Source organism: Chiloscyllium punctatum, chromosome 15 (genome assembly GCF_047496795.1).
Source record: "Chiloscyllium punctatum isolate Juve2018m chromosome 15, sChiPun1.3, whole genome shotgun sequence".
Taxonomy (NCBI): Eukaryota; Metazoa; Chordata; class Chondrichthyes; order Orectolobiformes; family Hemiscylliidae; genus Chiloscyllium; species Chiloscyllium punctatum.
In genome coordinates this window covers 6,641,054-6,654,586 of record NC_092753.1, presented here as the reverse complement: position 1 = coordinate 6,654,586, position 13,533 = coordinate 6,641,054, and the positions used below count along the sequence as shown (strand labels likewise).

Genomic DNA, 13,533 nt, shown 5'->3' with positions numbered 1-13,533 from the left:
GCACACTGTTCCCATGACATGAGTTTGGAGGTTCGGAGGAGAATCTTTATGTGTGATCATGGACAGGAAGTAAAATTTAAGTGGGAAAGGATAAAAGGCCAAATATCGCATTTCTTATAATGTAAAATAAGATTGCATTAGAAGCTGCTAGAGGAAATAGGCCTGACTGATTTACAAGACCTAAGAAAGGCTAAGTCCATAGATTGGCAAAAAAGTTAAAGATGAAATTTCCTACAAAAGCTAAGAAGGAAGAAATAATGAAAATATTAGAACAGCACTTAGATTTCATGAAAATATGCAAGCAATCAGATTGTCAAGAGTTGTGAAGAACTGCGAAAGTGAAAACTCTGATAGAATTCTCTGTTGCAAAGACTAATTGGGGAATGATGAGATTTCTAGGGGTTTGTTTTATTGGTGTACCATAGCTGTATCTTTTCACAGATTAATTGCGAAAGCAGACAAAAGTGATGTGGTCAAAAGAGTTCCAAACAGCTTTTCAGAAGCTAAAGGCAAATCTGATGTCTAAACTGGTGTTGGCCGCCCTGGATTTTACTCATGCTTTTAAAATACTGATTGATGGTAACTTTCTGGTGATGTGGTCTTAGTGCAAAATAATGAATCGAGAATAGAGAAGCCAATGAAGTACTTTTCTTTGCAGAAATTAAACCAGTATCAGAAGTAGTACTGTCCAATGAAAATGAAAAGCATGGGATTGTTACTGGCTCTTGAAAATTTTGAAGTTTATCTGTCGCAATCACAAAACTTTCAAAAGTGATTATCTTGCCACCAGGGTGAGGCAAAGGCTTGACCACAAACCAACTCTGTTTGTGTCAGTGATTGTTAACATTAAGAAGATTTTCTTTCAGACCTTGAACTTTAGTCAGTGGAATGCTCATTTAACTGCCGATGATCAATTAGACTCCCAGAGTTATAAAACACAGAAATAGACTTTTCGGTGCCGCTTATCTGCACTGACCAGACATCCAAATCTGACCTAGTCCCATTTGCCAGCATTTGGCCCATATCCCTCTAAACCCTTCCTATCATTGTGTCTACCTGGATGTCTTTTAAATGCTGTAATTGTACAATCCTCCTCCACTTCGTCTGGCAGCTCATTCCATACATGCACCACCCTTTCCATAAAAAAAAATTGCACTCTGATCACTTTAAACATTTTCCTTCTCACCTATTCCTTCTAGTTTTAGACTCAGCTACCCTGGGGAAAAGACCTTGGCTATTTATCCTATCCATGTCGCTCATGATTTTATAAACCTCTATAATGTCACACCTGAGCCTCCAATACTGCAGGGGAAAAAGCTCCAGCCTATTCCGCCTCATGCTATAGCTCAAAACCTCTAATCCTGGCAACATTGTTGTAATTCTTTTCTGAACCCTTTTACATTTAACAACATGTATTCTATAACAGGGAGACAAGAATTGTATGCTGTATTCCAAAAGTATTGCATTTTGGTAAAACAAACCAGGGCAGGACTTATACAGTTAATGGTAGTGTTTCTGAGAGATCTAAGGGTTCAGGTACACAATTGTTTGAAATTTGCATCACAGGTAGACGGGATGGTCATGAAGGCGACTCGCAATCCTTCCTTCCTTTGCTCAAACCTTTGCTTATAGGAGTTGGGAATGTCAAGTTGGGGTTGCACAGGACATTGAATCCTCTTTTGGAGTACTGTGTGCTGTTCTGGTCACCCTGCTATAGGACAAATACTATTAACTTGGAGAGGGTTCAGAGAAGATTTATCAGGATTTTGCCAGGTATGGAGGATTTGACTTAGAAGGATAAGCTGGGACTTTTTTCCCAGGAGCATAGGGGATTGAGGGGTGACCTTGCAGAAATTTATAAAGTCTATATAAAGGGTGTCGATAAGGTGAATAGCAAGGGTCTTTTCCTAGGGTGCAGGAGTTCAAATTTAGGGGGCATACTTTTAGGGTGAGGGAAGAAAGATTTTTGAAAAGGACAATGAGGGGAAACCTTTTTCTTACACAGTTGGCAGTTAATGTGTGGAATGCACAGCCATGAGGATGTGGTGCATGCAGGTACAGTTACAACATTTAAAAAACATTTGGATAAGTACATGAAATGGAATGGGTTTTGAGCGATATGAACCAAACGCAGGCAAGTGGGACTGGTTTAGTTTGGGGAAACTTGGTCAACATGGACGATTGAACCAAAGGGTCTGTTGCATGCTTTATGACTCAATATTGTACTATTTGTTGAAGAACTCAGGATTACTAACCTTGCAACCTCTTTACAGGAAGGAGAAAGTGAGGACTGCAGATGCTGGAGATCAGAGCTTAAAAATGTGTTGCTGGAAAAACGCAGCAGGTCAAGCAGCATCAAAGGAACAGGAGAATCAACATTTCAGGCTTAGGCCTGAAACGTCGATTCTCCTGCTCCTTTGCTGCCTGACCTGCTGCGCTTTTCCAGCAACACATTTTTAACCTTTTTACAGGAAGACCAGAATCTCTCGGGCATTTATTTTTTGCTCCTTCTGAATTCAAAATATGTTTGGATTGAAATAGAATTCTTCACTTTGGGGGGAAAAAAAATCACTTCAATTTGCTGAATCTTCAAAAGCTGAATGGCTTTTGTTCTTTCATGGTTTAGTTGTTTCTTAAAACCAGAACCAAAATTGTTCCTGCCAATCTTTGACTATTGACTCACTACGTGATAAATTGAGTATGCTAATGGTAATCTTTTCATGTTCCAAGATTCATCACTCCTGAGACTACTGTATCCCACTATCCACATGGAAGACCTTAATATCAGACATAAATCTGATGATATCCTGGTTGCCTCTGAATTTAAAACTTTTATGGGTGGGAAGTCCATTGTCCTTTTAATGTTCAGCAATATTTAGGTTGATCTTTTAAAGAATAGTACTGTTAAATGAGATAAAGACGAAAGTATGATCTAAGTATAATTTAAACTAATTCATAGTTCATTCTTAATTGTCTTAATCATAACTTAATAATAACTTAACCAGAAATGTTAAATGCCATTTATGGTTATCACATCAATGTATTTACGGCAGTTTTATGGATAAAGTTTCACTGAGTGGAACACTTTGACATCTTTTTTTCTTTCCTTTTATTCTAGGTTGAATATCTCGTACAGCAGAATGTAATCCCCCCTTTCTGTAATTTACTGGGAGTTAAAGATGCTCAGGTGGTACAGGTTGTACTTGATGGACTGAACAATATTTTGAAAATGGCTGGTGAGGAAGCAAGTACGATAGCAGAAATGATAGAGGAATGTGGAGGTAAGCTTCCAGGACTTGTGCTCTTTCTCATTGAAATTCATTTCATTTTGACAGACCCCATTTAAATCCTATGGACTGGAAAAAATGTTTATAGATTTCAGGAAAAACTCGATGCAAATCTGTGCTGCTCCAATTGTATTTTAAGATAGTCTTCACAATTGTTTTACCAGGTTCTAATTTTCTTTGACAGGTTTGGAAAAAATAGAAGCCTTGCAGCAACATGAAAATGAAGAGATCTATAAACTAGCTTATGAAATCATAGATCAGTACTTTTCTGGTGATGATGTAAGTATAGAATTGGTTTGTTGAGCTCACAGAAGATTTGTAGAAAAGGGGTAAGAGAATCTTAGAAAAGTGTATTTTATTCTTCAATTCCCCTTTTTCAACTAGGCACAAATGCAGTGACAAATTCAGCAGTGAGTTCAGTTATTAAGGGTGCCAGTCCTGTTTACAGATGCATACATGACACAGGAAATCACTGTCTCACTTGTGAAATAGAGAAATACTATCGTTGCAAGTATGCAAATGACAATCAACTGCCTCTTGTTGAAATTTTGCAGCAAATTCATGACTTGTAGCTGGAATTATGGAAGTAAAATTGGTTTTGTCTGTCATCAGCCATTGAATTGCACCCTGATTTTTTTTCTAAAATGCAGAAACAAATTAATCCAGAGTAAGAAGCTGCTTGTGCCTTTTATATCTTACTGTGGTCTATTACATAGTGTGATGAACAAACTACATTAAAGGATGATCCTGTATATAACATAATGTAAACAGTTTCATATATGTTTGTCCCAATATTCTTCACACAACACCAGGCAATAGTCCAACAGGTTTATTTGGAAGCATTACCTTTCGGAGTGCTGCTCCTTCATCAGGAGGCAGTCACCTGGGCTATGACCTGGTGTCGTGTGATTTTTAACTTTGTACACCCCAGTCCAACACCAGCGTCTCCAAATCAATATTCTTGACCTTTGCTTCACTTTTGTCATTTCTGTCAGAAAGCACAAATGATTCATGGCTGCCTGTGGAATTTGGTAACAACTTTTCTCTGACCCCTCGATTCCAATCCCATGAATAAGTTTGATGACCTGAATCCAGTTGCCTCTAAATTGAGTGCTTCAGGACCTCTATTGCAATTTTCCATCTAATTTTTGTACTTGGATTTTGTGTTTTGTCAGTCTTTTTCGTATATTATTAAAATAGAATCACAATGGTTGTGTATCACAATTTTTTTCAAACTAATTACCCTCCACCAAGAAGAATACTTTCTTTTCTGTATCCTTCCTTTCATCTTTCTTAAAGATTTGATTTGTAAGTGCAGTGCACTAGCTGATTTTTACTTAATTTGGGTGACCAAGATTTTTTAATGGGATCAAATCAGGCACTGTATTCGGCCGAACTATCAGTTATTGAGTGAAGGAAATTCTTTTCACTTTTTCTTTTAAAAAGTTAATTCTTGAGATGTTGGTACTGCAGAAGTTCATTGGCTCTTCCCAGTTGCCCTTGAGAAGTAGTAGTGAGCAGTTGTCTTGCGGGTGCTCTGCCAATGCTATTTAGTAAGGCAATGCAGAATTTAATGTATTGGCTGTGAAGGAATAGCAAAACATATCTCAAATCACAGTGGCCTGTGAATTGGAGATGATGTTCCCATGCAAAATGCCTTGGTTCTGGGTGATGCAAGTTGAAGCTAGAAAAGCGTTAATGATTTGCTGTGGTACATCTGGTATGTGATGCTGCTGTGACAGTGGGTACTGATGGTGGAGGGAGTGAATGCTTAAGGTGTGGGTTGGATGCTAATCAAGTGGACTGCTTTAATGAGGTTGTATTTCTCAAGTGCTGTTGCAGGTGAATTCATTCAGGCAAGTGTAGAAAGTACATTTCATTTTACTGCTGACCTTTACTTCATAAGTAGTGGACAGACTTTGAGTAACCAGGAAGTGGGCTGTACGACATTCAGCCTCTACGCTCACTTGTTTACATTGCTGATTTCTGCTCAGTAACTTCCAGGGTGTTGATGTTGGTAGACAAAGTTAAAAATCTCACAACACCAACAGGTTTATTTGGAGGTACAGGCTTTTGGAGCATTGCTCCTTCGTCTCGTAGCTCGTGGGGCAGAATAATAGGACTCAGAATTTATAGTAAAAGATCAAAGTGTCATATAACTGGTGCAATGTATTGAACAAACTTAGATCATTGTTAAGTCTTTAATCACTTATTAATGAATCGAAACCTGCAACCAATTCTGTGTAAATCTCAGAACTTCTTTCAAGTAACATTCCTGAGACAACTTAAGGTTTTATTTTGAAAAAGTGACATCTCAGCTCAGACAATACATTAAAGGTGTGATGTTACAATCTCTGTATTCCAACCTTCAGTCAACTGGTTCTATTTCCAAAGTAGCAATTTATAAAATGCCACATGAACTGACTGCCTACAAATTGTGTGCTTTTTGAACAAAATAGAATGTATGTGCAAATACAAATCTGCAAGTGCAAATTCACTCCATATACTTGTATGTATGTTTGCATCCATGTGAGGAAGTGTGTGTGTGCGCACGCACAAGTGTTGCTGTGTGTGTGTTGGGGGGGGGGGTGTTGTGCCTTTGAGGGAGAGCATGTGTTTGAGAGAGGGTCTGTGTGACATGCATCCAAGACCCTTGTTGAGGCCATCCTCATAGGTACTGAACTTGGCTATCAGCCTCTGGGCATTTCACTGAGAAGTGATTGAAGTTCTTGTGGGCTATAGAATACACTGGAGACAAAGTTAAAGTGAAGTAGTGAAATTAAACCAGAGAGTGCGATTTTTAGTTTGGGAATGGCCTTAGTAATGGAAATAACTGATTTATGTTTCACCTTTCAAGGACAAAATTTAACCAGTTAATGAAAAATAGTGTCTAAACCTACCAAACCTGGCCTCCCCTAAAGTGTTTTTATACATCTTCCATTTTAACGCATTTATTTTTAATATACTGTTTTCATTGTTGATTTCCTTTGAACTTTTGGATTAAGTTTGTCAGCTAATAGCTTAAATCAGTATCTGATACCAAATATTGCTTCTTTAAGCTGTTGTTTTCCAGCACTAGTGTGTAAGATAGGACGTAACAAGTATTAGTTCTCTTTGTGCTAGACAGTGGAGGCATGAAAACCTGTGTTAGGTAAGGGTGTTGATATTCACTGTAAACATTTCCTGTTGAATTAGTGATTCATTAGCAAGAGGTTAAGCTTGAAATCCTCAAATGGTGATAAATATTGTAAGGAAGATGGTTTGTATGTGTTCTCAAAATAACCTCTAACTTGTTGAGGAAATCCAATTAAGCAGTTGAAAGGATAATCCAGCACCATTTGAATGATGGCATGTTTTTTGTAAAAGAAAAATGGGTGAAAAGAGTCTGTTTTTTAAGGCAAAGTTCATTACATTTTACATATAAACTGAAGAAGCAGGAGTTGTCCATTTGGGCTCTCAAGCCTGCTCTAGCATTCAATAAAAATCATGGCTGAACCTCTGATACCTTCCTACGCTAATCCCATATCCCTTGATTACGTTATTTACTAAATATTGTTAATCTGTGACTTGAATGCACTCAAATGGCTGAGCATGCGCATGTCTGTGGGATTGACAATCCCATACAGTCAGACCTTTCAGTAATGGTATAGCTCCTCATCACATCATAAATGACCTGCACCTTAGTCTGAGACTGTGAGCTCAGTTCAAGATATCCCAGAGAGAGAAACAACATTTTAGCATCTAATTTGTTGGATTTTGAATTCACCCCCCGTTTCCTCCCCCCCACCCCCATCCCCCAATTCTTCTAACCTACAGGGAGTAGGCCTATTCTACTCAATCTCTTTTCATTCTCTTTCCATGAGTCATCTGGTAAAATATGATCTTTCTTAATTAAGATGATCAAAACAGAATGCGTAGATTTAAGTAGTACTTTAAACTGCAATCCCTTTATTTGTTTTTAAATCTTGCATTTATATAGTCACAGGAAGTGTTAGAGAAATTCACTGCCTGGCAGCATCTTTTAGAGTGAGAAACTGTTAGTGTTTTGAGTCCAATGTGACTCTTCAGAAATGAAGTTCTAAAATTCTGAAGAAGAGTCATAACAAACTTAATACCTTAACTCTGTCTCACTCTTTACAGATGCTGTCAGCCCTGCTGCGTTTCTCGAACACTTCAACTTTATTTCAGATTTCTTGCAGTGTTTTGTTTTCACTTTCAAGTCATAGAGATGTACAGCACGAAAACATATCCTTCGGTCCAACTTGACCATGCTGACCAGATATCCTAAACTAATCTAGTCCCGTTTGCCAGCACTTGGCCCCTTTCCCTTGAAACTTTTCCTATTCATATCCCCATCCAGATACCTTTTAAATGTTGTAATTGTACCAGCCTCCACCACTTCCTCTGGCAGCTCATTCCATACATGCTGTACCCTCTGCATGAAAATGTTGTTCCTTAGGTGCCTTTAAAATTTTTCCCCTTTCAACCTAAACCTATGCCTCTAATTCTGGACTCTCCCCACCCCAGAGAAAAGACCATTTCTATTTATCCTATCCATGCCCTTCATGATTTTATGAACCTCTGTAAGGTCACCCCTCAGCCTCTGACATTCCAGGGAAAGCAGCCCAAGCCTATTCAGTCTCTCCCTATAGCTCAAACCCTCCAACCCTGGCAACATCCTAAATTTTTTTATGTGAGCCCTTTCAAGTTTCACAATATCCTTCCGAAAGGAAGGAGACCAGACTTGCATGCAATATTCCAACAGTGGCTTAATCAATGTCCTGTACAGCTGCAACATGACCTCCCAACTCCTGTATTCAATACTCTGACCAATAAAGGAAAGCATGTCAAAGACCACCTCCACTATCCTATCCTGCGACTCCACTTTCAAGGAACTATGAACCTGCACTCCAAGGTCTCTTTGTTCGGCAACACTTCCCAGGACCTTACCATTAAGTGTCTAAGTCCTGCTCTGATTTGCCTTTCCAAAATACAGCACCTCACATTTATCCAAATTAAACTCCATTTGCCCATTGGACCATCTGATCAAGATCCTGTTTTACTGTGAGGTAACCTTCACTCTCCACTACAGCTCCAATTTTGGCGTCATCTTCAAATTTACTAACTATATCTCATATGTTCACATCCAAATCATTTATATTAAAGACGAAAAGCAGTGTACCCTGCACTGATCCTTGTTGCACATCTAAGTAAAAGCTGCGAAGGTATGAGAATTGATCAACCTTGTGCAGTGACTTACTATGGATTTTGACAGTTGGGGGTCAGTATGTGGTGAGAACAGGCTGATAGAGGACTTTTGCATTCCATGTGTTTAGCCCAAAACCTATTCTTTCATACATCTTTGTGAATGTATTGACAATAGCTTGGAACTCAGCCTCTGTTTGCATAATCAAACATCTGCTATGTACTGTAGCTCATTGACGGGGTTTGGTGTAGCCTTGGTTCTGGATTGGAGCTAGCACAGGCTTCTTACTTGTCATGTACTTTGGCATCACATCAGAGAAATGTCTAATAGATAGGGGGGCAATATTGCACTAAGGAAGGTGAAGAAGAAGAACATTGGTATGATGGCACAACCTTCATGTCCCCAGGTTGCATGTTTATTGGGTGGAACTGTCAGAGGATCTGGGCTTGCATGCCATTGTATGACAGACAGAATAGTGACGACTTTCTGTGGGCAACCACATGTGAGGACGGCACTCCATTGTCCCTTTGGTTGACAGAACTTGAAGGACTTTGTGAAGTCAAGAAGATTGTGTGTAGAGGTTTCAGCTGCTGTCCGCACTTTTCTTGAATTTTTGTATTGCTGTGCAGATCATGTCAACTGTGCCTCCTGGACAATGTAGACAAAATCCACATTGTGACTTCTGGAGCAGCTCTTCCACCATTGTGGGGAGGTGATTGAGGAGAATTTTTGTTGTAGGACAAAACTATGTTCACGATCTATGTTGGCGTATCTTGAGCAAAGGTTTGTGTGAAATCTAACATTTTCAGTATCGCATATGTTGGTGCTTATGGCATGAGACACCTCAATAGTCTACTATCTGTAAAAATAATTAAAGTTTAGTTTCACCCCTTCGCATTTAGTTGGTTAACAAATAGCATCGAACATCTGCTTGATGTAGAAAAAAGGCATCAACTACGTTGGGTTCTTCTTAGCATTCCAGTTCCTCTAGGTTTAAATTAATTTTTTCACTGAGTATAATTGAATAGGAAGCAGTGAAAACAGGGCTTTCACCTTATACAAGGTTTCAGACCAAAGCTTGAAGCCATAACTGATGGTTGTAGATGCTGAATGAGGCGTGGAAAGCCCCAAGTATCTGTTAAGTTACCATGAAGTCAGGGGATAATTTAGATCGTCCAAAATGTTTCCTGTATTAACCACCTTAAAACAGATTGTACAGGGTAATGCTTTTTTTGTTATATCTCCTCTCATTAGATTGATGAAGATCCAAGTCTCCTTCCTGAAGCAACACAAGCTGGAACTTTCAGTTTTGACCCCACAGCGAACATTCAAGCGAAGGAGTTCAATTTCTAAGCTGAGAAGATGCTGTAGCTTCCCTGTCCCTTGCCAACCCAAAACACCAAAAAAATTCACCAAGCAGAAGTGTGATGGAGGCTCGAGAGACATCTGCGCATCTACATTTGATGCTTTTTGAAAAGCCTAATTATCAATCGCTCAGCAATTGCCAAAATTTGCTACCACAGGGATTGTTGACACATGTGCATGATTCTTGTGAGCCCATGAGTAACCATCATATCAACAAACTAGAGTAATCCCCAACATCGCCTGTGATTCAGCCTTTCCCTCCCTGGTACCTCATTCCTGTGACAGTAGTAGCAATCTCACTTACAACGTTGCATATTAGGCACACAAGATAATAGCTGTCTACATAGAACAGGAAGATTTCTGAACGATTAAAAATTTAATGATGGGACTTGCAAAGAGACTTGGCTTTGACGTGTGAAATAGGCTTTTTAGAAGATTTTACACCGGGGCTTACAGTAGAAGGATTTGCAAATACCATAGAACCATCATTGGCCAGAGTGGTCCATGGATGAACTAAAACCAGGATTTTTTTTTCTGGTAACTGCAAAACATTTTTTTGCTATAGGGTGGTTTAACAAAAAATCCTGCTTGCATCCATATTAGGTTGTGCTCGCACTGCCTCACAGACTAGGCTGGAAACTAAACTTAATGAAGGAGCCAAGTTTAACCACGACTTCTTGAAAGAGCCCCAGCTGATTACTACAACCACTATTAGGAACCTGTGTTTTAATTTTCTTTCCCTGCTCTTTTGAAGTACTTATCAAATGCTGTGCATGGTGTTTTACCTGAGCTGCAATTATTATATCGATGTGACTTGAGCCTCTGCTTTAAGCTGAAAGCAAGATTCACCCACATTTCCTGTTCACATTCAAGTTTTTGCTCCATTAGATAATTCAGATTCTGTACATATGAAGAAACTTAAAATTAACCATTTAATCTGCTGCGAATCTTGCTTCCAACTATTAGGTGAATCAGTATTTTTTTTTAATTTCAGGTTAAGCCAATCCAGTAGTAAAATAAATTGTTGGACTTTTAATGGGTTTAAACTGTGGAGCTTCCATGTTTGCAGTGACACACAGTCTTACACAGTCGTGCATCGTAAATTGACCGTTCCTTACTGTGGATACTGCTGATAGCTGAGAACTAGCAGCTATTTCATTAAATTTGGTCATGGACTTGAGTATTATTGAGAAGAATCTAAAGCCACACTTTTTATTCAGATGATTAGAAGCAAATTTGAAAAGGAGGAAAATGTTTGAAAAGGAGTGTAAATCTTTACAGAGAATATAACGTAAGCATTGTATTAAGGCTGTACAGAAGCTTACAGTTAAGTGTACATCTGGTCCATTAATGTTGAATGCTTTATTTACTGTATTTAATACGCACCGGGAGGTTTTTTTCGTAGGTATTAGACTAGGTGACACTATTCAGGGATGGGGTTTGTTGCTGTGGTGACTGGATGTAAACTTCCCCTCATGCATTATTGTAAAGGGACAGATTGCATTTGAGCTAATTTAGTTAACAAGTGTGGGCAGTATCTACTGTAATTGAATCTGAAAAATGCAATCAAGCTCTGCTGATGAGTTGTATCTCATTGATGAACAAAATTGTGCAGGTTTATATCCATCTTAATACCTTGCCGTCAAGACTGAGCCACTTTAAAGACTACGATATCTTGTATCTTTGAGGGATACAAGTTTATATAAAACTGCAAGATTTTTACTTGCTGATGAAACTGTTTTAATGATACAAATAGTGTTTTGGCCTCGGTTATTTATATCCTTTTTATAAATTTTAAATTAAAATCTCTCTTTAAGGTGGCTCTTTTCAGCTCTTCTGCCTGAAGAATGAGTTGAATTTCATTGTGCCTTTGTTTTTCCTATATATTTTTATGTTGTAAAATCTGCTACATATGGTAACTGCATAATATCCATTCGCACAATATAGAATTTAAAATGTTTTGTGTGTGATTTACTATGTGAAAAGAGACATTCAGTATAAAATAATTGTAGAATCTAAAGTTCAAACTCACGTTTAAAAACTACCTCTTGTTTTAATAGTCTAATAGTCAAAATATATTCCTCTGACAACACCCTCCCCCAACCATTCTTCTCCATCCCCTACCCACCCACCCAAATAAAATTCACCCTCCTCCTCCTCCTTCTCCTTTGGAGTGTTGATTCCTGACTAGGATACAATTCAGAGGGTCTCTCATCAGCTCTGGAACTATATGGAGCACCAGAGTTCAGCCATCCAAGCCCAGCAGCTTTTGTGGTATTTGCAGTTGTTACATTGTGATTTGTCCCATTTGAATTTTCTTGGCTTGTGAAGGTGTGCACTAATGAACTAATCCTCATTAGAAAAACACAATCTATGCAAATTAATAGAGAGAGGCATTTAAATTTCACATATGTCCTGCAAGGATCCTTGTCACATGCTTGCTCAGCCCATCATGATTGGTTCTGGCACCCTGGAGATAAAAGACATTACGTCGTTCAAAGCAGAAACTACCAGTGGTGTTCGTGGAGGATTTTGCTCAACAGTATCCTGTTGTTATTTAAGGTGGAGGTCTTTTGTTGGGAATAATGCTAACAAACATAGCCACATTTTCCCTTAAGCCTTGAGCTGTTTGCCACGATGTATTTTGGAAAGGTGAACTTAATATGCTGTTTCCTGCTTTTATCAGGTAGCTTGGTTGCTGTACCTTTTGAGATTTCTGGTGGAAAAGTGCTTATCTCTTCCTATGCTTATTTTGGAGAAACATTTAAGGTTTGGTTTGTTTTGGGAGCGAGGAATGATACAAATCCTGGGAGTATACTTCAGAGCCAAACTCTTCCCTTCCTATTTTTGCATTTCAATATCCAGAATGTTGAAGATATTTTGAGTCATTAAAATAATTTTACCAGTTAATTCCCTTTGTGATTTTTGTAAAGTAAATATGTTATTAAATAACCTGTTGGTATCTCCAGAAGGTGAAAACATGACCATTGACAATTTACTTTATCGTTTTTGTACAAAGGCTCATGTTGAAAAAAATACTCCCTTTCAGGAAAAATGGTTCAGAAAATTGGGAGATTACTTAGTGTTTTAATGTAGATGGAGTACAGCAGTCAGCAGAATTTTGACCAAAAGCAATTACAAGTACTGGCAATTTGAAATAAAGCCAAAAATGCCAGCAACTCAAAGTTTCTACCTGATCCATTTACCCTATTGGATTTTGCGAGCTTGACAGACCTTGGGTTTACCAGCATTGTGTATATCTCAATTGAATAAATAGTATCACTTCTGGTAAGTTACTCACTGTCAATTGTAACTTACAGTTCTGAGTATGGTGACTCTTTTGCAGAGTTGTCTTTACTGTGTAAAAGTCTTCATTTGACATGACAGTGTGCAATTTTGCGCACTGTTTATTTTTTGTTTTCTTTTCCCTGGAATCAAAAATTGCCAGGCCCCCTGATTAGTTAATCGGAACTTGGTATTGCAGTAGACAGCTGTATTTGGCATCTTGGCTCCTGCATTAGAAAAGGGGAAAGTTCAGCCAGGGTTTCTACTACACCATTTCCGCCACCCCCCAAATTATACAACTCTTACCTAACATTTAATTCTTTCCATGATCACATCCTTCCCTGATCCAATTTCAAGCCCTACAGATCACCCGCCAAATGTTCTGTTTCC

General features: G+C 38.5%; 1 protein-coding gene across 1 annotated transcript in view; it reads left to right on the top strand.

Moving 5' to 3' along the window:
- kpna3 (karyopherin alpha 3 (importin alpha 4)) overlaps positions 1-12,768 on the top strand; it is a 108,190-nt gene extending 95,422 nt beyond the window's left edge. Inside the window, exons 15-17 of the mRNA XM_072584547.1 lie at positions 3,119-3,281; positions 3,472-3,566; positions 9,748-12,768. Of these exons, the coding sequence (XP_072440648.1) occupies positions 3,119-3,281; positions 3,472-3,566; positions 9,748-9,846 (357 nt within the window). The 3' untranslated portion in view covers positions 9,847-12,768. The remainder of the gene's footprint in view (positions 1-3,118; positions 3,282-3,471; positions 3,567-9,747) is intronic.
- The last annotated feature ends 765 nt before the right edge of the window (positions 12,769-13,533 follow it).